We start from the raw sequence: 23,227 nt of genomic DNA on the forward strand, positions 1-23,227 counted from the left end.
TTCCACCTTGGAAAACTAAATCGAACATGAAAAATTGTAAAATTTATTAATTATTCTTAATCGTTAGCTAAATAAAAAAAATATGAATTGCTGCAATGTGCATTAATGAGATTATGACTCACCCTAGGCGATGTGATTGAAAGAAAAATTAATAATGAAATGATGCATGGAAAAATTGAAAAATTAATTTTCAGTACATTCTATCTCAGTAAAATTACAGCAAATTACAATTATCCCTTTACATTTATTTATTTTTGGCAGATTGCTTATTTCAATATTATAAAAAAAAAATGGAAACTATTATACATTTTCCTTATACCTGATGAAATTTAACAGATTAACAAGACTAGGCTTGTTATAATGCTTTGAAATTGTATTATTGGAACGTTGATAATCCACGGCGAGACGAAATCCATTGACCTCTATGGAACTTGTTGTGCCGTTGTTAGGGATTTATACAGATTTAAATCTGTATAATATGGATTTGCTGCTCAGTTTGCGCCGCGCACACTAACGAATCTAATGGGTTTTCAAAGTTCTGCGAGCTTCGCCGCAAGCGGACTGTATAATGGGGTGAATTCAAATCACCCCATCGAGTGCATTAACACTCGTCTGTCCAAACACAAACGCCTGTTTAATTTGCTGCGCGCAAGTATCTATGCACCAGGCAGAATTCAGATCGTACAAATTTGATCGCACGCAATTAAATTGCACTATGTACAACCGCACGACAAGTTCGCTAATTAAACAGCAGAACCAACATTCTAGTGTGCAAACATTGAACTGGCGTATTTCCCATTGCAACTTATGCGTACAAGGGATGAAACTCAACGTTGTTTGAAAATAATTTCAAAATACATTTCCATTGAAATTTCTCCAGAAAGGCACAAAATGAATAAATTACAGGCGGGATATTATTTTTACAGGCCAATAATAACTAAAATTAATACATTTATACAATTTAAATAAATATTACTCATCAAACTTTTACATTTTTTGCAAAATTAGCATCTTCGTCGTAATTTATTCAATTTTCATTTTTTTCCGTATTTTTTTTTAATTGAAAAACGGCAGTTCAATGATGGGTTGCATAAGTTGTTTATTTTTTAAAAGGGAAATATACTATAAAACAATAAACTACTTGCAAAACCACACAAGGCACTGCTGCTTTTAAATTAAAGCAACATGAAATAAGAAATTACCTTTGGTAATGCATGAATTATTTTCAAAATGTTTTCTACTTCTTTATATAAATCTGATTCTAAGTGGTTTTGCTGAAGATTTTTTTAAGTCCAATTTCACACATCACATAAGTCATTAAAAAAAGATTTGAGTGACAAGCGTTCAATTCACTAATCACAAAGTGTAAAAGTTCCATTTTTTTCACACAAAAAATAAAGAAACTTATAATACTTGCAAAGCTTTAATTTTAAATGGCAAATTTTGGCAGCACTGCTCTGTTAAAATCCTTAAGATAGCGATCGCAGCCCTATTAATTTAAAGCCCTCCCACACTCCAGTTGGATCAATTGAGGGGGAAAAGGATATAATTCGCGCCCGGCAAATTTGGCCACGGGAAGCGACCGCTTGATTGACGCTAATTCAATCAAGGAGAGGTTTTTCGGGAGCCGTTCGAACGTGACTGCCAGGCAATTAAGGGCGCTTCTCAATTGAAACTCGCTTTTTACACCGCTATTTATGACTGTGGGAGTTCCCTAAGTGGTTGCAAAGTTAAGAAGCTTCGTTGCCTACAATGTACATTATATTACATAGTTTGCTTTTCATACGTTTCAATCAAGAGGAAAATCTGTCTCCAACAAAAGGGCCAAGGAGCGAGGGTACGGCAAAATTAATTTATGGAACAAGTTTTTGGTCCTTGGGGAAGGCAAGACACTCAGCGTGGCAAAGTGCTTTTCCCGATGACCCCGCGTGAATACTGAATGCATATCAGAATAACGAAATAGCAAGCAGATACCTGGGTTGCAACTTCATTGTTGATTTTTAAGGAAATCACTCAATTCACCTTCTTAGGCTTCCTACTCTTTATTTAATAATTTAATTCTCAAATTTACTTATTTATTCCTGCAGAAATGTATTTTCCTTGACTCAGAAAAATTTACACTGAAGAATAAAGTTTTTTTTTTTTAAATTAATGTACGTATTATAAAACCGAACTAGTATTTTATTTTCCAGAATTGTGAATTTCTTGATATTGTTGCAGCTTGCTTAACTTGTTAAGGAATCGCGTCTTGAATGATATACCTCAAAATAGAATAATATTTCCCCTGATTTGATTTCTCAGATTTTTTTCAATAAAAAGTTGCTTGAAAGTCGTTTTTTCCTTTAAAAATTTAAGAAGTGAGAGTAAAAATTGCTGGCATTCATCTTTTATTAATTATTCTTAGAAACCTTTGCTTTCTTAAACAAAAAAAAAAATTTCATTTCAAATCAGATTCAGAGAGATTGAGATGATTTCAAATTGTTTAATAAAAAAATCTATCGATGATATCGAGTGAAAAATTAAAATTTCTAGAAGTAATCACTGAAAAAATCATTATATAAGTTCAAGTTTATAGGACCAATTAAATTTTGGTTGATTTTATACTATTCCCCCTAAATCAAAAAATTTAAATCTTCCAAATTTATAAATTATCTTAAAATTTCCTTTTGATAAAGCAGTAGAGAATTATCGGAGCATATAAACAATAGTTCCAAGAATTTTAAACACTTGCGTGGAAAAATTTAAATTCAAAACAATTATTTTTGTCTAAATGACAAATTTAATAAGCTGTCGTGTAAGCACGGAAATAACTGACATTTTGTTTTAAAAATGAACTTTGTGATGTGGCCGGAGAAAATCGTTATATATAGAGAGAGTATTTGTTAAACGGCACGCGAGAATATGTATATGCACAGCATAATGCGGTGTGCAGGCAGATGATTTAAAAGCCAACTTTGTCGGCACGAGAGGGGTAAATAAAATAAAACTGACCTAGCTCGAGGCGGCGTGCAATCGGCGTGACCGACTTTCCAATTGCGCTGCTGTGGAGAGTCGCGGGGGAGCAGCAACGGTCGCGGCGGGTCGCGGACCAAAACTGACTCTCGGCCGAGGTTCGGGGAGGTTGGGTTGCTGGAGGTGGTGGGCGAGACTATTTGGAGGCGCGCACCCGGATCACGGCAGGCCTCGTCGCAAACTAACTCAAGTGCCTTTGAGGCCCGCGAGAGCACGTGGGGGCAACGACGAGGCCCCTCCACCGATCGGCTGGAGGGTCTTTCCCGACGGGGAGGATATTATTATGTAAATATGTGCACCATGAAAGCAGTACATATTGGGTGTACATACAATCAAAAGAAGCGCCAGCCAGCCAGCAGGGTCACTTCATATATTGCGGTGGGACGCCCTTCACTTCATCTCCTTGGTGATACTTGCAAAATGAGAAAAACGAAGTCACATTTTTTTTATAGAAACAAATATTATGTATATAATAGAAAAATAATGATTCTCCTGTTTCCAAAAATGAATCATTTTTTAGTAACTATGGGAAATAAGTCAAGTTTGACCAAAACCGAATCCCCTTTGTGCAAAAGTTGCCGATGTGTGTGGGTTTAAGAACCGTTTTAGGACCACTCAACTCTAAACATTTATTCAGAAAAAAATCCTGCTTAGTCAGCGCCACCGCATTTTATCAAAATCAAGGCCAGATTTGAAGTGTCCATTTTTGTTATTGCCACTCGCAGCAAATGCAAACAAACATCGGTCTTTTTTTATTGACGATGCAAAACGCTCTATATAAAGAATGGTTTTGTTTGACAAATGTGGAGAAGAGCTCCGTCCCACCTCCATTCAGCCCTCACTCAAACCGAGTATTTGCTAATAAAAATGCACTGTTTGCGCCAAAACACTCATGCTGCCACTCTCGCCTCGAATACACGTTCCCTCGGGCTCTAAAAATAAAAGCACTTTTCATCATGGAAAACTAGAAGTGAAATCTAGAAACATTTAAATTAAAATTACAGGAGGTACTCAGACAAAGAAAATCACAACCCATTCATTTTTTAACTTAAAAAAGAGATTTTATGTGTGTATTTATATATTATAATTTTTATTCCACCGTAATGCATCACTTTGTCTGACACTGAACATCAGATTTTGCTTGATAGAAGTTCCGCAACTATACAATTTTTCACAGTTGATTGATGGAATACCGCTGTGGGCCGAAAGTTAAATTTTTGAACCATTTTCATACCAGTGCAGCTAATTTGGGCAAGTGAGAAACTGGTTTTTTTTTCAACTAAAAAAGGCAACTGCGGAAGCTTTTTATTCACGGTTTGCACGTCTAACATAAATACACACTCGCCGCCTTTTCTTGAAATGAAACTCGCAGCAGTGTTTAGAGGAGCTGCCGCTGAGATGCTCCGCACAAAAGACGAAGGCGTGCAGCTTTTTGCGCCAAGAGATTTATGGCTCGGAAAATTATGGCACGAAAAGCAGTTCCTCTAGCCAAAGGCCGTGGAATTCATATTCGTAGCTCCGGCTGACATCAATTTCGCAAACGGGCTGCAAATTTATGAGGAATCCGGGTGGAAAATAATGCGATGAAATTTAATTTTAGACGAATAAAACGTATGGAAAAAAGGAGAAGAGCGATTATCCCCAATTTGCAAAGGGTTAGCACAACTTCAAGTCGATGAGTCGGCGATTTCGGTCCAATTATTTTCAGGATCGAAAACGTCCTCGGCAGTGCTTGTTCAACAAGGTTATTTTCAAATGCTGGCTTTTTACTTGCCCCATCTTGCAAGAGATATTACGTATAAAATGCGGATCATCGATCGTAGACAAAACACACATGGGGCTCAAGCTGAATATTCTGGCTTAAAATATCCGAGCAAACAACGCTCGGTGCTTTGTTGCGGAGAATAGTGTTTTACACGTGCCATACATTTATTGGTCTCGCCGAAGAATGGTTCTTCTATTTGCATTGGATATCGATTACTAATCAATTATGTCTGTTGTTCGGCGGTGAGCACGGTGTTATGTTTGAATATCCGGCTAAGGTGGGTGCGGTTTTGTTGTTTAAATTGGGGCGCTATTGAGTTTTGAAGTAGATAAACATGGTAAAATATTGGCGTCCTAAAATAATAATTTATTATGCATAGAAAACATGCATGGGAAAGATATTTGTAATAAAATATTCAATATATTTAATGTAAGATATTCAAACATGAAAGAAAAACAGCAAAATTATTTTGATAAATTAGAATTGTATGTAATTAATGATAATATTAATCAAAATTATTAAATTATATAAAAAGTATGCAAGTAAGAACAAGTTTGCCTCCCACCAAGTTAATTTAATCTTGATCAATTATTTAAAATATGTTTTTCCAATGCTGCAATTCACAAAGCATCTCCATTATTTGAAGATTTGATTTATGAAAATTCCGTACAGAATTTTGCTATCTCCTTCTTTTTAAAATAACTAGGCTGCAAGTATAGTAACAAAAATAATGAGTTTCGATGTTGGAAAAAATGTTCTGCTCAATATATAATAGAAATAAAAATAAACCAGCAATCAACTTATACTTTTAGGCGTTTGCATTCAACAAACCACAACTGTAAAAGCAGCACGCGGAGTGAAAGAGACGAATAACAATGGGTAGACCAACATCGATCATCTAAATTGCCAATTTCGTTTTCAATCTCCTTTCGCCCCCAAGTCAAGTTGGAGAGTAGGGTTGGCGCGGCGACACCGTTTGTGCCAGGGACAGATTTGCAGCGCCGCAATTCCACGGCTCGCAATTAAGAAGGTGGACTAATTAATTGCGGCGCTGCTCCGACTTTGCAGACATTTTCCAGCAAACAACAAATCGGTGGCCGCGCATCTTTTGGCACGCGGCCAAACAACGTGACGTCACGCCGACGCACAATGGGACACCACACACTGCTGCACCAAACTAGGTTGGCCCCTTTGTGCGAGGGAAACCACCCCCGTTTATGCGGCTGATCCACAACTGGCGCTTTTGTGAAAAAGTAAAGCAGCCGAGCTTTGTGCCCGTAATCAGAACGAACACGCCTAATTGACTGCAGCAGTCGGAACATGATAAGGCTGCAGCAATATTAATGGGATAATCACAGAGTGAATTATAGCTGCCTGTAATTGCGTGATTTGTTGCAGGCGAAAAATGAAAAACACATTCGCACTGAACAAATTTCAGCCACGATTAGCAGCAACATTTAAACCTAAATATGATGCAATATTTAAATTTTTTTCACTTTTATGAAAAGCTTTAAATTGTGTGATGTGAATTAATTTGAAGTATAGAGACAAAATAAGCGGCAGATTAATAATTTTTTAATTACCAATACATACAAATAAATATTCTCTTGAATAAAATATATCTAACGATAATAATGTATTTATTTTCATGCGGAATTTATGTGCAGGGTAAAAATCTTACCAAATATTTAATAAAAAAAAAATTATAAAAAGGATGACAGATATGATACGATTTATGAGTATGACAAAAATTTTTTTTTTTCAAATATAGCCATTTTTTCAGAGCTCACTGCGTCGGAAAAGTACTTTTTGATCTCGGAAGTTAAGCAAAATTGTTGCCAGTGGTCGTTCTGTTTTCCCTCAAAAATTCATTGTTTCCCTCACAAATAGTTTTTTTCTGCTCAAAATGTGTTAAACTGTTGGGAAAACAAAAATCTGTAATAAAAAATAAAACAAATTTGGCTTGTGATTGAAGAAGGAATTTGCCCACAAAATTTGTACATGTTGCAAACCCGTTTGTTTTCCCCTCTAATTCCAACGCAGTGGCTGATTGAAATAATTTTTGCAAAATTGCACTGCATATGGTGCTGCTTTTTGATGCTCACAACATATTCAAGCTGCGCTCATTAAAACATTCGACCCGGTCTGCCACTAGAAAAATAGCGAGCTCTCTGTCCCACATTTGCGGTGCCTCGCGGAATTCAATTTCTAAACTGTGTCACGAGGCGGCATTCATTTCTGAGTAATTAAGCACCTCAAGGATCCCTCGAGCGTGCACCATGAAGCTGAACTTGATACCCCGGCACCCGTGCCGTCGGAACACCAAACTTCAATTTCCTGTTCAGGCAGTGAGACCGTCGTTCTTCACCATTTGATCTTCCTGCTCCGAAAACAAAAGGGTTTGGAACTGCCAAAACCAACAATAAATCCCATCTCAAAGTATTTCCCCTCTCTAAGTAACTAACTGACAGTGAAATGAGCTGTAAAGAACAGTGCGAGGATATCAATTTTACAAACATTTATTAATCCAATGTTCAGCAATTAATAAGAGAAGTAGTCGTCATTTTACAAAATGTTGAAATAGTTTAAGGACATGTGGCCACACACGCCTAAAATAAAGTGCTGCGTATTATAAAAATTAGCATATATTATTGATTAATTATGTATGAATTAACCCAATGTTAAGCCACTGACGCAGGAATAGCCTGAAGAGAAGAAGTGAAATAATATAAAAACCTGTGATCGTGGTCAAACAGACCTAGAAATAAAATTTAAATTTGATTCCTATAGAGAGCAATTGAAATTTTTTGTAGTTTTGGTAACAAAATTTGTTTTGTTACAAATATCTTTATAAAGATTATACCCATAGCCAGCTTTTATGACGGATGAGAAAAATGGTCGTCCATCTTCAAATGTTTTTCATAGTGCAATTCTCGGGGGCTTTTTGCTGGGGTATTGTTTCGATCCTGCGCCGAATGCTGACAGGCGCTTGCATTAGAAAACAGATGAATGGATTGGTGGAAATGCACTAGGCCGACGTGAAAAATGAGATGGAGCACTCACAGACGACAGACCATCTGTGCCGCACGCGCCAAAAGCCATCGGGCGAGAAAAGCAGTGGCGATAAGCGAGATGAAAAACACAATAAATGGAAAAGTGTGTGCGCGGTCGCACATCCTCCGACTTAAAGGAGAAATGCCCAAGGATCCTTTTTGATGACTGACATTAAAGATTGGCAAAAATTTTAATTTCATACAAAAAAATAATTTGTTCGATTTTATAAAAAAAATTATGATACAAAAATTGATTCAGATTTGATGGAATTTTTTTCAATTCAGTCAGTTGCGATTTGATTGCCCACAAACTGCACGGCTGGTGTTTTTATTCTCATCAAATGCAGATTACGCTCATCGATCCAGGTTTTGTGAAATTTATTTTGCATTAGAAACGCATTTTCCAGACATTTTTTTTTTATCAATTCTTTCTCTCCAAAACTAGGGACGCATTATAGTAATGCGTAGAAAAATACAAATTACCTTAATTGCTAAATAATTTGACACGCCTTGTAAAACAAATTTTTGTAAAGATGCTAAAGTAAGTTAAAATAAAAGTTATCTCTAAAATATTTTGTTATGTAAAAAATAGTTTTAAATTTTCTGCTGCTATTTGTTTGGAAATGTGTCATTTTTTTTATTTTCAGATCTTTTTAAAGAAATAAGGATATTAATCAGATATTAATGAAAATTCTCATCTCTGATACTGCTATAATATTGAGTCACTAAATAAAATATTCTCAAAATATTTATCATTTTGATGCTAACACAAATTTTACAATTGAATGCTTGTATTTCAATTGAAGATATAACAAGAATTTATATGGTTATTTATCATACTTGACAATTCCGACACTCCAAAAATATGGAAGTGAAATAGGAGTGCCGGAATAGGGCCGAAAAGAACAAGGCCGAAAACGGCTGATCGGAACAAGGCCGAAAAGGAATAGGGACGAAAAGGAACAAGGCCGAAATACCGGTGCAGACAAAATAGGAAAAACCGGTTTTTAGGAAATCACCGCGATTACAGTGTTATGTCAACCCTCCATCCCTACAAGAAACGGGACGTCTCGGGACACACAAATTTTTTTATCGCCGTACTTTTAAGTCAAAGTAAGAATAATCTAAAATATTTAATTTGTGATAGGGAGGAATTTTTTAAATTTAACATAGTTTCTTGCTATGGTAATTTTCTAAAATGTATTTTTTCACAAAATTAATTGATAAAAGTTTCACTAACTCACGTTTATATCACCCCAATTAAGATATTATTGAAAAAATAAAACCAATACGTCAGTCGACATAAAAAATTTACATTGATCTTATATGGGAAAAGATTAAGAAGTTTTATATAACAACTGAACAAGAGATCAATTTATCTTTATCTTGTTTTGTGATTATGTGTCTCGCCTAAAATTGAGATTTTTGGCCATGTCTATTGCAAAATCAATTTCTAAATTTTCATCTATTTTCCAATGTGAAACGGCCTCATCATCAAGGATTTTGGTATTGGCGTGCAAAAGGATTCTCGCTGAGACGCGCTCGCGGTTATCGGTTATTTTTCAGCTTTCGGCCTTGTTCCTTTCGGCCCTATTCCTTTTCGGCCTTGTTCCGCTCAGCCGTTTTCGGCCTTGTTCTTTTCGGCCCTATTGCGGGACTCCGTGAAATATACTGAAATTATATAGGAAAAAGTTGAGCCAGAGAGAAGCTTCAAACTTTATCAACAGGAAGCGCCTGCGGATGAAGGAGGTATGCAACCCGCTCGTCGTATTGTTTATAAAAATTCATTCCTGCATAATTAAGTTCTTTTATGCAAATAATTTAGTTGAACTTTGTTAAAATGTAAATTAATATTTTTGTAAAAATGAAGAGGACGAAAACATGGTGCTGGAATCAGGAGTAATATAAATGAGCTTTCAGAATTTCTCTCGGCGGAGTTTCTGTTGACATTTAAAAATTCCACGCTCATTTGACACATTTTTTCCTCGTCGCTCTCTCATACCCACTCCGACAATAATTATAATTCAGAGCAGCAAGCGCGGGTGCTTTGGACGCACGTCGTTTTTCACGCTGCTGGCGAGACAGAAGAGGTGTGTGTGTGTCTCCTTGTTATGCAAATTTTCACTTCTTAGGCTGCCTCCTTTTGAGGGCCGACTGCCCAGGCAGTTTTTCTTCATTTCGCCCAGAATCAAAACGTGTTCAGGGAAAATTTCTGCTCTTTTCCACCCGTGTGTTGGTGCAAAAAAGTAATCAAAAGCAGTGTCGCTAGCGCGCGCGAAAGAGACACCGTAATTTTCTCTTGTGTGCAAATTGAGCGCTCTGTTTTCGCACTTCATCACGCCACGCTGTGCCTTTTTTCAAAGAGAAAAACACGAGGAGAGAGGGATGGAAATTTACTGGGGGATTTTTTGTTTGCACTTTTCCGCTCTTATTCAGCATTCGTTCTGAAGAGATCTTATGAATTCGCGCAATAAATTTTGCGCTGGAAAATTTCACAAATACAAAATTTTCGACGATGCGAAATTAATTCACGCCTTGGAAAATTTTGCTTTGAACAATTTTTCCAAAAAAAAAGTTCAAATTAAAATAATTGTGTTCAATTAAGGACTTCTTATTTGCACAGTCTAAACAAGTCTTTATGACAATAGGAGCCATTTTAGGCCATTATTGGAAAACAATTTGGAAATTTTAGTCACCATTTTTCATTTTTTTAAGGATTTCTTATTGATATAGTCAAATCAAGTCCTCACAACAATATAAAAAGGTTTTTTGCAATTTTTCGAAATTTTAATCACCATTGTTGTCAATTGTTGTAAAGACTTGATTTGACTATGTCAATAAGTAGTCCTCAAAGATATGATTTTGTCAACAAAGAGTCCTTAAGCAACGACACTTTGATTTTAGGAAAAAGACAAGGTAGGATTTTTGCGTGTTCATTAAAAAGAAATTTTAATTAAATAAAAAATCTCCAATGAAATGGGGATTAACATTAAATGCTAACGTAAAATGATTTCCTATTGTATATTAATATTATATATGAAACAATTAGAGCATAGAAGTATAATTCTGACATTTCTACCCAAGCGATAATTGATGAAAAAGAAAAAAAACTAAAATTCCAAGGAACTTCAAAATTCGAATCTCTACAGTGCTATTTGTTACAATAATTGTGAGTAAAACTTTTAGTGTAAATAAAATAAATGGAAAATATATAAATTAAAAAGAAGGAAAATGGGAGGATACCAGATAAAATAAGATATATTTTAAATTCAAAATGCTCATTAGCTGGATTTAAAGAAAAAATTTCAACATTATAATTTTTCTTCCCACATTTTAATTTATGTTATTAATTTTAAACGCATTTTCAATATGTCAAGGCCAACAATAAATAAAATAAAACAGCCTGTAAAATGTATTTATGGGAGGAAGCAGAATTCTTGTACATGAATAACTCCTTGAGGTAACGCCCTGGGGGACTATTTGGCCTCTCGAAGCAATTTCTCGGCGCAAATCACGAATAAAATTATTGACATTGCATGCGGGCTGCATTTGGCCTCTGCCTAGGGTGTAATGACAGGGCGAAATGCGGAGAAAGCTCGCGGCTGCACGAAATCGCCAGCGCTGACGTAAGTGAGCAGATCAAAATCGCCCTTGCCACACAATTAGAGGGCCTAACGAAATTTTGATGATGAAAAGGAGGCGCGCCCTTTGCTTTTATGTATGTACGTGCCAAAGATACTCTCTGATTTCTGTGCGGTCGTAAAAAGCCCACCGACATTTCAATTTGCAGCCATCACTCTAACGAGCGGCACTGCCTGATAAACGGCGACATTGAGAAAACCGCAGAAAAAGAGAGAGATTAATTTATACGGTTGCGGTTTATGCTGCTAGTGAGACACAAAATTTTGTATTTAAATTTGAAAAATGTCAAAAGTTTCATTAATTAAATTACAAAAGTTCAATTGAAAAAATAAAACTAATTTAATTAATGACAAAGCTATCTTGTATATATATCTGCAAAATTTTCAATTTTTTTTAAAACTATTTTTGTGCTCATATCTTGAGTCAATAACGCACCTATATTTAATAATCATCAGTCATCCTGTTTTTGTTGCAGAATCTTTATCAATTCAAGAAGTTGATAAACTCTAAAACCACGACTGGGCCACGTAATCCCTCTGTACTTGAAACACATTACATATTAAGGGTACAACACTCACAACACTCTAAAAATTTTAAGTCGTATATATCTTATAGGACTACAACTGTGAGTGAGTATTTTTATATTACCATATTTTTTTTTAATTTGTGATAATTCTCAAAATATAAAACCTTTTTTTAATGCAAGGGAGTTTTATTATATTTTGGATGTAGGATGTACCTATAAATCAATATTAAGTTTTTAATTTCTTTTAAATCGCATCAAATTTTTTAACATCCTTTAAACTTTTAAATTTTCCCTCGAAATTATCAGCCAAACAAATGAGGAGCAAAATCCATGATCAAAATATTGTGACAGTGCTTTTGATAACAGCATTTTTGGTGGCTTTTGGTGGTGAGTGCATTTTATCTCTGGTATTGAAAAAACATCCATAAATTGCATCGGGGGTTGAAAAAATTAACTTTTTCCTCTCTGACCGGGCACGAAGTAGAGCGTAGGAAATAATAAAAACTCGCGCTTGATCGCCGACCGGCCGGCCGGAGGGACAAAATCGATTGTGTGATGTTGGACCGTAGAATTTTTTATCGCATGAGAACAGCAGAGGAAGGAGAAAATAATATAGAGAGTAGTTGGTGCACACGTCCAGCAACACGCCTCTGCACATACATACATGCTTGACTCGGAGTAAAAATATAAAGGTTGCTGGCGGCGTTTTATTGTCGCGCGATAAATAGGTATGTGCTCCGCTGGAACGTAATGCGCGTTAAAAAAAACTAAATGGAAGGAATTGTGTGTAATAGCTGCTAGCCCGTGCCGTGTCACTAACAAAGCACCGCCGTAGGGGATGATGGAAAAATATGAAAGACGGACTAATTAATTAATTTTTCAGAAGTAAAATGATGGAAGGAAAAAATTGTTTAATTTAAAGCTGAAAAAATTTTAATGTAATACGCTTGTTTATTTCAAATTCAAATTTAAACCAATCCCAGTTTATAATTCAGTTTTCAATTTAAATTTTAGTTTAATTTTCCCCAAATTTAGGTTTTAAGATTTTTCAAACTATGTATCTGAATATTTTAAAAATATAGGATTATATTGTTGATTGTTGTTGATCAAGATGTTACATTTTAAATTTATAATAAATAAAATTGAGTATATATTTACAGCCTCACGGTTGCCTTTGTTTTGTAGAATTTTGAGTTCGAACAGCAAACATGACTCTTCCAAGCACATTTGTTGAGGGATTTCACGACTTGGATGCCGTGACAAAGATGAAATACAATCCCTTGGGCGAAACAGGTTTACTAGTCTCGCACCTTGGATTCGGTGGCGGCGGACTTGCAAACTTTTACGAGTACGTATAGTCAAAATAAATAAATAAACCTATTACTCACAATTAACTCTTAAAAAACCAATTCATAGCTTAAATTTGTTACTTCATCTCATTTCTAAACTTATGTTAATTTGCATAAATAATTATTCATAATTGAAAAAAAAATAACTTGGATTTCTTTTAAGTTTTTACCATATATTTTTATTCGGTATGATGTAAACGTTAAACTCATCATTCAATTATGTATTGCATTTTTTTTTCGAGATTTTAAACAAAATAAATAAATTAATGAAAAATCTAGTTTTAATAAAGTTATATAAACCCCTCCAATATAAAAGTTTTTAATTAACAAAAAAAAAAAATACAGCAGATACCAAGCTTTTTCCCATTTAGCTGTTTACATCAAAGTGCAAAATGCTACATCAAAAGCTGACTAGTTACTAGGGAACTGCAAACGTAAATGAAATGTGAGAAATAATGATGTTTTGTATGAGCAGATCATTTGATGAAGAGGAGGCAATTAGCGTCGTGCGCCAGGCAATAAAAAGAGGGATAAATTACATTGACACGGCGGCTTATTATGGCAAGGACAGGAGCTCGGAAAGAATTCTTGGAAAGGTGAGGCTTGATTGCATTCTGTATGATTAATGCAAAAAAACGCTGGAATAATTTTTTTCCATTATAAATACAAAAATTAATTGATATTTTTTCCTTATTTTGATACGCAGGCACTGAAAGGCGTCCCTAGACAAGCCTATTACATTGGCACCAAGGTGGGCAGATTTTCAGCCGACGTGGCAACTGGTTTCGACTTTTCCTACAAAAGGACATTAGAGAGCGTCGACGAGAGTCTTCAACTGCTAGGACTTGAATATGTGGATGTCATCCAGGTTAGTCTGAGTGGTCTGGTAATTTTTTTGTGAAATGCATTACACGTGTCGCGCCAGACTATTTTCCGGCCTTCCAATGAATGTGGGATTGAGACAGCTTTTTCATTGTCTGGTGCTTTTAAATGAAAAAATAGCACCAGGAAAGTCTAGTTGTTTGTATGTTCTGTTGCCTGGGCTAATTGCTCTCATGTTAAAGCAGTAAATATTTGCACAAAGACGCTGATTTGGATCGATTCCAATTGGATTTTGTTGCGAATACATACAAATCTGCATTTGACGCAATTATGAAATACCGAGAAAAATGCACGAGCATTATTATATAATATTTAAGATAAAATTTAGGTAATTTTCTTTTAATTTTACTTTTTCAAAAAATGTTCTGATAATGCCATTCGGGTGTTTCGAAGTTCGATGTAAAATATAATATAATTTTGTGTCATTTATTTCAATCAATCAACACATTTGACGTCAAAAAAGGTATTAAATTTTAATTTGATTGAACTCCTTAATTTTTGTTTATGAAAAAAGTTTTTAAGATTATTTTTAAATTTCAACAGTAATCAACTTGAAATCAGCTTTTGATATTATAACATGTAATAATTTCAGAAAATTTTAAAATTGCTATAGTTTTTCTTAAATTTTCAAATGTTACAGGCCCACGACATTGAATTTGCACCTAATCTCGACATTGTGGTCAACGAGACCATTCCAGCCCTGGTGGACAGCGTAAAAGCTGGAAAGGCAAGGTTCATCGGGGTTACCGGATACCCCATTAGCGTGTTGAAAGAGGCCATTGAACGCAGCCAGAACAAGATCGACTGTGTCCTTTGCTATGCCCGCTCCACCCTTCACGATGACACGCTCCTTGGTTTTTTGCCTTTTTTCCAGGTAGAAAATGCAAAAAAAAATATGTGATTTTCCAGAATAATTTAATAATAACAATATAGAAATGATATTCAAATTATAGTTCATCAATTTTATTAATGGTTTAAAAGTTTAGATGAGTTTAGACCTGAACATTTGCAAACTTTGAGGTTTAATTTAATTCCACAACTTATTCAAGTTTTTTGTGTGTTAGTCAATGAAATTAGGAACTCATCGAGATAAAATATTAAGTTTCTTTTTCTAATGTTGTCAGCCTTTAATTTATATTTTTAATACAAATAAAAAGAAAATCTGTCACATTTCACTAATTCCTGAACAAAAATTAAACTTTTTAATCAATAATAAAACAAATTTTTCAATTTTTTGAGGTTACGATATTTTCTCACATGTGTATTTTTATATTTGTGTGTGCAGGGTCGTAAAATGGGCATCATTTCCGCGGCAGGCACGAGCATGAGCATGCTGACCAACAAAGGGCCTTTCCCCTGGCACCCGGCCCACCAGGAAATTAAGGACGCGTGCTCAAAAGCTGCAGAGATGTGCAAGGTATTCTATTCACTTTATTCACTCCGTCGCTTCCACTGCGCGCTCGCCATTTAAAAACGCCAATAATCACACTCACAAAAGAGAGAGGAATGAGGCAAAAAAATATGGAAAATTGCGACTTTTGCAAAACATGTGGTGAATGAGCATCATCAGATAGCGGTTTTTTATCAGACGCTTTTGAATTCAAATCTCTATGCTGATATTCCGCAATGCTTTTTTCGTTCCCATTGGATTAAAAATATACAAGATAAATCTTATATGATAATTTTTCAGACTTCATTGATTGAATACTAGATAATTATATTCTGATTTCTGATTTTGTATTTTGCTAACGATTTTTATGAGATTTAGTAAAAGATAAATTTATTTATTTCTATTTGGAAGAAAATAAAATCTAATTTTGAAAATTTGAAATGATTTTCAAACTAATTTTGCTCCATTTAATTAATCCCGAATATATAAACTATCAATATTTTAAATTAATATAAAATTCTAGAGTCAAGGAGTTGAGCTTGGACGACTGGCGGCGTTTCATTCATTGTCAGTTCAAGGCCCGGCCACCCATTTGCTGGGAATAAACTGCTCAAAAGTGCTCGAGGACAATTTAGATGTTTGTCTGAACGGCTTGACCGAGAGTGAGGAAAAAGTCCTGAATGAGATAAAAGAAAAGTTTGTATCAATTTTAATTTTAATTTAAAAAAATAAATTATTTGTTTTTTTCTGGATTTGCAGATGCTTTGCCGGGTTGACAAAAAAGCATTGGGAAGGTGTCGAAGTGAGTCGATACAGAGCAGCGTACGAAAAACTCGTCGAAGAGGGCAAAATCAAAATCTGATTCATGTAAAATATTTGCAGTTAACTTAATTCTGCAAATGAGTATTTTCAATTAAAAAATATGTTTTTTATTAAATTGAATTATAAATTCTTATTTGAGTTTTTTTATTCCTTTAGAATTTCTCCCATTTTAGATGATAAAATATTGACCTGATTTGCGCCGATAAAATTTTAAATAATTTCATCGCAAGAGGCTGGCGATCGAGATTGTATATAAAATGTGTTGCCTACCCAGAGAGTATGAACGCTACCAAGGCAGCAGCGGGAGCAGGAGGTGCGCAATTACTTTTTCCCCTCGAGGTACTTACACTTCCCCTCGCCCGTCTCATTACTCTTGGTACGCTGTAAGTACTACATACTCAGACAGTGGCAAACGTTAAACACGGTTCACACAGTCCGCAGCAGCAGTAGCCGTAATTTAATTGGCCCCACACCAAAATTTACAAGAGACTGCCGAAGCAGTGCCCAGACGCCAAGAGCACACTCTCTGTAAAAAATTAATTCCCTTCGCCTTGACCGACAATTAAGTTTCAAAAGACGAATGAATAAAAAAACTTGGAAAATGCTTACATATTTAATGAGTTGCTGGCGACGTTAATTATTTTTAAATTGTTTTTATGCCCAGACTGATATTCATTGTTTGTTATTCTTCAACTTTTTTATTTGAATAGAAATAAATGTAGTTATTTTTAAGCGAAAGAAATTCTCAAATAATATAACAAATTGTAAAACGTTAAAATATTCCTTATAATTTTAATTTTTAATCCAGAATATAATAAAGATATCTAGGTCATGATATAAATACCAGATCACGAACATTGCTTAAATTAACTTAAATTGTTTTAATAGCGATCTTATTAGCATTAAATCAAAATTTTAAAATTGTAATAATAATAAATTTAGAAAGAAAAAAAATGAAAAAAAAATGAATTTTTTCGACGAAGGTACACAATTTTTATGATGGTTTTGGGGTCATTAAAATTAATTTTTTTTTTAATTTTGTGAAATTTTCTAGACATAAATTGTTAGCACTAATTATAAGGTTTATTATATCCAAAATCAAAGAATGCAGTTTAGCAAGTTGGACTACAGATGCCGTACGCGCCTAGTATCTCGCGATTCATTCGATGCAAAGAAACTCCTTAAGCAAACCGGTACCGGCATTTCTTCAGATTCGCTTGAAATTCGCCAAAAACGGACAGAAACGTCGCAATTTTTAGGTTCAAACGAAACTTTCTAACGTAATAACCACTAAAAAAGGCCAAAAGCTTACCTTAGCCTGCGGAAAACTCGAAATTCCAGAGTCGTCGGCGACGAGATGAAAACTCACCGTCGCACATCGCGGTGAACTGGCGGTGAAGATGAAGACAAAATTATTATTGTTTTTTTTTTCCTCCAGCTGGCCGAAAGCAAGCAGGTGGGGCGAGACGAGACAGATTTTCGGAGTTCGAGTGGGGCTGTGCGAAATAAAATTCTGATCCAACTCGACTCGCAATCTTTCCTTTACCGAAGTGGCTGTCGTTGCGAGCAGAGGCTTGTTACGATTTGTCCAGAAGTCTGTCCGAATTTGCCCGAGACGAGGAATTTTCCTGCAAACCATGGCTGAACCCAAGTGAGAACCAAAACGTTTTGTTGACTTTCTCCTGAAACCGATTAATTGTTAATACTCGTTTTTATTTCGTATTTTTTAATTTTTTGCGATCAAATAATTACAATTCACTTAAGTTTCGCATTTAATTTGTCTATAAATTTTAATAATCATGAACCAATTTTTTTTAATTCAGAGTATAAAAAATGTTTGATTAAAGTAAATTGATAATTAAAACCACGCCTCCTTCCGTTTAAAATATACAAAATATAGTTGATTTTTCCTCGGTTTCCATCTGATTTTTTTTCTTTCAAGATAATTTTCTATTTGAACTTTGTTTTAACCTTGAAAAATTTCAGTTGTGTTACTGAAGCAAAGAGAAGAATAATTTCTCGCTCAGTGATATTGTTCATGCTCAGTCATTGTGATTCTGCAAAAGTTGCTACTCATCACGAATAGTCACTTTTTATTGCTTTTTTTTATCACGGTAGACCTTGAAAGGCGGAAAGCAATGTAATATAAAAATTTTGAAAAGATTTAATTTCTAGAAATATTTTTGGAAAAAAAACAGGCTAAAAAAAAGTGGATAAAAAAGATTTGTTCAAAATTTTATTATATTAATTTTTTACTTCAAAACAATAAAAATTTTCCAATGCAATAATTATCACTAGACTTGTAATAATTTTCTTTAAAAAATGTTTCATTTTTATTAATATCATAAAAAAAAATTGTTTTCAAATTTTTTATCATTAAATAAAACGAATTTAACCATCTTTGATTGTAATAATATGTTTTTTCCAAACATATTTTCAACTATATTATTATAATTCATTTTTATTTTATCTGAAAATTTTTATTGATAGGCATTTGAATAGTTATAAAAAATGTTCAATTGGCATTCCAGGGCAGACATTGCGCTGATCGGCCTGGCTGTGATGGGCCAGAATCTGATCCTGAACATGAATGACCACGGCTTTGTCGTGTGCGCGTACAATCGCACCACCGAGAAGGTGGATCAGTTCTTGGCCAACGAAGCCAAGGGCACCAAGGTCATCGGGGCCAAAAGTCTGCAAGAGATGGTCGGCAAACTCAAGTCGCCGCGCCGAGTCATGATGCTCGTCAAAGGTGAGAAAAAATTCCCCAAATGCCTAAAATTATTATGTCACACACTGGCGTGGAATTTGTAGAATTTCTCTTGCTAGAAATTTCAAGTTGCATTGTTTGAATTGCGCAGCCGCTGCACAAATACTCTGCTGATTTGTCTCCTTTTGATGAATTTATGTAAAAAACTGTAAAAATGTTTTAATTTTGCAGTTTAACAAGATGTGAAAAGTAATTTGAAAGTAATTGATTTTAAAAAAGTATCTGGGAAAAATTATTTTTAGCATTAATATTTTTACTTGATTTATTGAATTTTCATTAATTCTAGGTATCATGTTATTTCTGTTTAATGCAAAATTGTGGATATTTTTTCTTATAACCAAATTTTTTTATATTTTTTTGTGTTCAAAATGTACATATATAATTATGCAGCTTTTATAGTGTTAGTTTGGCGTGTTTGGTATTTTGCACTTTTGATTTCAATTGTAAATTATTTATTTCAAGGCTCTATGGGTCACGCACTTTGCAGATGCATCCAACCAAGTAACTCATTTTCTAACAGAGATAAAAATTGGATAAAGATTACAGCTGAAAATCGCAAAAATAGCAATTAAAATGAAAGAAATTACTTTTCATGCGATTTTGTGCCAAAAAAAAAATAGTGCGCAGCTTTGAGAGTGTCGAACCAGAATAATTATAGTTGTCACGCGATTGAGAATGTAATAATAAAAACGTGCAATGGTATTAAAGTCGTGCTGCTCTAGATTTTGAATTTATCATTAACTATGGTAAAACGTGAGAAAATAAAGATACAAAATTGAAAGCTTAATCGCTCACAAGCAATTTATCTGGTTGCTTTGCACACCTGGTCAGTCCGTACACCTGGTCAGTCCGTACACCTGGCTTGATTTTTTTTTTAAATACGCGATCACGAGAAAGGTCAAATTTTTGCCCGCGGCGACTGGATAATTTAATTGGTTCGTAAACTTAAATTAAATTTACTACCACACACTCTATTTTTTTCTTTATGAAATAAAAAGTAAATAATACGAGTCTGTTGACGCCAAATTAAATTTTGAAATGCATAAATATCGATTTTAATGATTGTTTTGAAACAAGCAATGACGCAACCGCGGTTCATTTTCGTTCTTTCTCTCTCATTACACGCTGGCGAAGGTGAATCGATTTGCGGCCAATCACTCATTCATAAATCAGTCGTTTCGGCAAACAAGATTGTGTTTGCGGAGCAAAACCAAGCCACAGGTCTTTTGTGTTAAAATTGCCGCATGATTAGCAGCAGAGAACAGGCGCAGCCGCTTTCTCTCCAGTTTCATTTAAATTCAGTGGGGTTATTTGAGTTCAGCAATTGCCTCGTAATCTCGCTCAGGTGTTCTTTTGAGACGAAAATCTGTGTATGGATCTCCTTTCCCAATACACCATAATTTTCCCACAATCAATGGTCATTGCGTTTTCTTCCAATTCAAAACAAGACGATGAAGATTGGATTCTCCGATATAAATAACTATAAAAATAATATTGCAAAACTGAATTATGATGAAAAAGATTGAAAAATCGCTATTTTTAAATTCTGTCTTTCTTTTCTGTATGCAGATTAAAAGATGAAAAGATTCTCTGACTGTTCCAGACTGTTTTTAAATTTTTAATTTCTTGCTATTTTTAATTGTGCAAATTAAATGTTTAAGTGGCAGATTCTTATAAAAAAGAAATAAAATTTTTATAGCCCTAATAAAAATTTGGCTGCTGTTTTGATGAAACATTGATCAATAGTGTTTTTTGAAATTAAAGTGAAACAGGCGCAAAAAGGTGCTCTTGAGGCTGTGCTTCCTTTACTCATTTTTTATTTTGCGTGCAAGAGAATTTTTTAATGATACCTCAATGGTTCAGATGTATCCCATCGGCCAGCATGAAAATTCAATCTCACTTATTTTCTGCGGAGGAGTTTTGTGCAATAGTTTGAAGCGGCCTGGCTTGCTTTCAGCCTGCTGGCGATTATTAGTTTTCACTCTCACGACAAACCACTTCTTGTGGCAAAATTATATCATAATTCCCAGATAAGATTTTTATTGCTTTTTTTACTGATTGAGACTTTTTATTGCAGCCGGGCAAGCCGTGGACGACTTCATCAAACAGTTGGTGCCTCTACTGGAGAAGGGCGACATCATCATCGACGGAGGAAATTCCGAGTACCAGGACACAAAGCGCAGAGTCGAGGAACTTGACAAGCAGGGCCTGTACTTTGTTGGTTCAGGAGTGTCTGGAGGTGAGGAAGGCGCCAGGTATGGACCGTCCCTCATGCCAGGTGGCAATCCCAAGGCTTGGCCTCACATCAAGGATATTTTCCAGGTAATTAATTTTACATTTTATTAAATTTGGAAGAACTGAAGACTGAAGTAGAGAAAATTCTAAAGTAAAATAAATAAAATGTTCAAATCTAATAACTTTAAAATTCCAAATCTGCTAATTTTTATTCTCTCTTCTTATCTCTAACAATTTCTTAATTTTTATTTTTTTCAGTTAATTTCTGCCAAAGCAAATGGGGAGCCTTGCTGTGACTGGGTGGGTGAAGAAGGTGCTGGACACTTTGTCAAAATGGTGCACAATGGTATCGAGTACGGAGACATGCAGTTGATTGGAGAGGCCTATCATCTAATGAGGGACACCTTGAAACTGTCTCACGAGGAAATGAGCAAGGTAATTCAAAGCTTTGGTTTTTCCACAATTTTTTTTTTTTTTATCAAATCTCTAGGTTTTGGACGATTGGAACAAGGGTGAGCTGGACTCCTTTTTGATTGAAATCACCAGGGACATCCTCAAGTACCAGGACAAGGACGGCTCCTACCTGGTCGAGCAAATCCGAGACTCTGCCGGACAAAAGGGAACTGGCAAGTGGACAGCCATTGCTGCCTTAGAGTACGGAATGCCAGTCACTCTGATTGGCGAGTCCGTCTTTGCTCGATGCCTATCCTCGTTGAAAGAAGAACGTGTCCAGGCCAGCAAGGTGCTCAAAGGACCAGCCACCTCTGAGTACAAGGGTGACAAGAAAGAGTTCATTGAACACATTAGGAAGGTAATCATTACAAATTTAATTTTTCAAATAAATACAAGAATTTATTTATACTTTTTTCAATTCCAGGCTCTCTACGCATCCAAGATCATTTCCTACGCCCAAGGTTTTATGTTGATGAGAGAAGCTGCGAGTGTCTACAAATGGAACCTGAACTACGGAGGTATCGCCCTGATGTGGCGCGGCGGATGCATCATTCGTAGTATCTTCCTCGGAAACATCAAGGCTGCCTTTGACAAGAACCCCAAACTTTCCAATCTGCTGTTGGACAAGTTCTTCTCCGACGCCATCCACAACTGCCAGGACTCTTGGCGCACTGTGGTGGCCGCTGGTGCCACTCTCGGAGTGCCCACTCCTGCATTCAGCACTGCTCTTGCCTTCTACGACGGATACCGTTCTGAACGCCTCCCTGCCAATCTCATTCAGGTCAGTGGTTATCTCGATCAATTTAGTTTTAATTAAAAAAATAATCATTCTATTTCAGGCTCAAAGAGACTATTTTGGTGCTCACACCTATGAGTTGCTCAGCCAGCCCGGCAAGTTCGTCCACACCAACTGGACAGGACATGGTGGCAATGTCTCGGCCAGCACATATCTTGCCTGAAACACTCATCGTCAGATTTTGAATGTTCAAAGAAGTGTCACAATGATAGCATTTTAATTTGTATTTTTCTACTATTACATCACAAAAAACATTCCACTTTCCTAATCTTGTTGCTGATTGAGGCTTTGGGGATGCAATAATTAAATTGTTGTCTACTTTTAATTTCAATATAGATCAAATTATTTTCTTTTCCTTAAATTATAAAAATTTGTTAAAAATCTTTGTTATTTCACCTTGTTTATTATTTTGTTTATAGGTGTTAAAAAATACAATAAATTGATTTGCAGTACCCCATCAAAAAAATTCATCGTGTTTCATTGCATGTATATAAAAAAATTAAAGTTTAAAAAAATTGCAATAGAGCCAACA

The 23,227-nt window shown here is 35.2% G+C and overlaps 3 protein-coding genes across 5 annotated transcripts in view; 2 read left to right on the forward strand and 1 right to left on the reverse strand.

Annotated features, from left to right (window-relative positions):
- LOC132205658 (pleckstrin homology domain-containing family G member 5-like) overlaps positions 1 to 17,819 on the reverse strand; it is a 71,306-nt gene extending 53,487 nt beyond the window's left edge. The window contains exon 1 of the mRNA XM_059634884.1: positions 17,754 to 17,819. The gene's annotated coding sequence lies outside the window, so the exon portion shown is untranslated. The remainder of the gene's footprint in view (positions 1 to 17,753) is intronic.
- Positions 12,022 to 16,574, forward strand: LOC132192466 (uncharacterized). 3 transcript variants are annotated; one of them, XM_059612443.1, is made up of 8 exons: positions 12,022 to 12,101; positions 13,184 to 13,346; positions 13,823 to 13,943; positions 14,054 to 14,215; positions 14,870 to 15,103; positions 15,515 to 15,646; positions 16,143 to 16,315; positions 16,379 to 16,574. In XM_059612443.1, the coding sequence occupies exons 2-8, from the start codon at positions 13,207 to 13,209 to the stop codon at positions 16,479 to 16,481; spliced, it is 1,065 nt and encodes a 354-aa protein (XP_059468426.1). In that variant the 5' UTR covers positions 12,022 to 12,101; positions 13,184 to 13,206; the 3' UTR covers positions 16,482 to 16,574. The 3 variants fall into 3 exon arrangements, with proteins under 3 accessions (XP_059468426.1, XP_059468425.1, XP_059468427.1); XM_059612442.1 differs by lacking the exon at positions 12,022 to 12,101 and adding an exon at positions 12,305 to 12,385; XM_059612444.1 differs by lacking the exon at positions 12,022 to 12,101 and adding an exon at positions 12,469 to 12,726.
- An 89-nt stretch (positions 17,820 to 17,908) lies between the features above and the next one.
- LOC132205659 (6-phosphogluconate dehydrogenase, decarboxylating) lies at positions 17,909 to 23,161 on the forward strand. The gene is made up of 7 exons (XM_059634887.1): positions 17,909 to 18,092; positions 18,973 to 19,193; positions 21,289 to 21,533; positions 21,705 to 21,881; positions 21,937 to 22,257; positions 22,324 to 22,680; positions 22,739 to 23,161. The coding sequence occupies exons 1-7, from the start codon at positions 18,079 to 18,081 to the stop codon at positions 22,856 to 22,858; spliced, it is 1,455 nt and encodes a 484-aa protein (XP_059490870.1). The 5' UTR covers positions 17,909 to 18,078; the 3' UTR covers positions 22,859 to 23,161.
- Positions 23,162 to 23,227: the final 66 nt, after the last annotated feature.

The sequence above is a fragment of the Neocloeon triangulifer genome, unplaced genomic scaffold (assembly GCF_031216515.1).
Source record: "Neocloeon triangulifer isolate White Clay Creek 2 clone unplaced genomic scaffold, ASM3121651v1 ptg000003l, whole genome shotgun sequence".
In the NCBI taxonomy this organism is placed as follows: Eukaryota; Metazoa; Arthropoda; class Insecta; order Ephemeroptera; family Baetidae; genus Neocloeon; species Neocloeon triangulifer.

Bases quoted from the DNA above. Each gene is read 5' to 3' on its own strand.
- LOC132205659 (XM_059634887.1), top strand. The intron at 19,194-21,288 runs GTGAGAAAAAAT...TTTTTATTGCAG, and splicing joins AGTCATGATGCTCGTCAAAG to CCGGGCAAGCCGTGGACGAC. The intron at 22,258-22,323 runs GTAATCATTACA...TTTCAATTCCAG, and splicing joins TCATTGAACACATTAGGAAG to GCTCTCTACGCATCCAAGAT.
- LOC132192466 (XM_059612443.1), top strand. From the start codon at position 13,207: ATGACTCTTCCAAGCACATTTGTTGAGGGATTTCACGACTTGGATGCC. The intron at 13,347-13,822 runs GTACGTATAGTC...TTGTATGAGCAG, and splicing joins GGACTTGCAAACTTTTACGA to ATCATTTGATGAAGAGGAGG. The intron at 16,316-16,378 runs GTTTGTATCAAT...CTGGATTTGCAG, and splicing joins CTGAATGAGATAAAAGAAAA to ATGCTTTGCCGGGTTGACAA.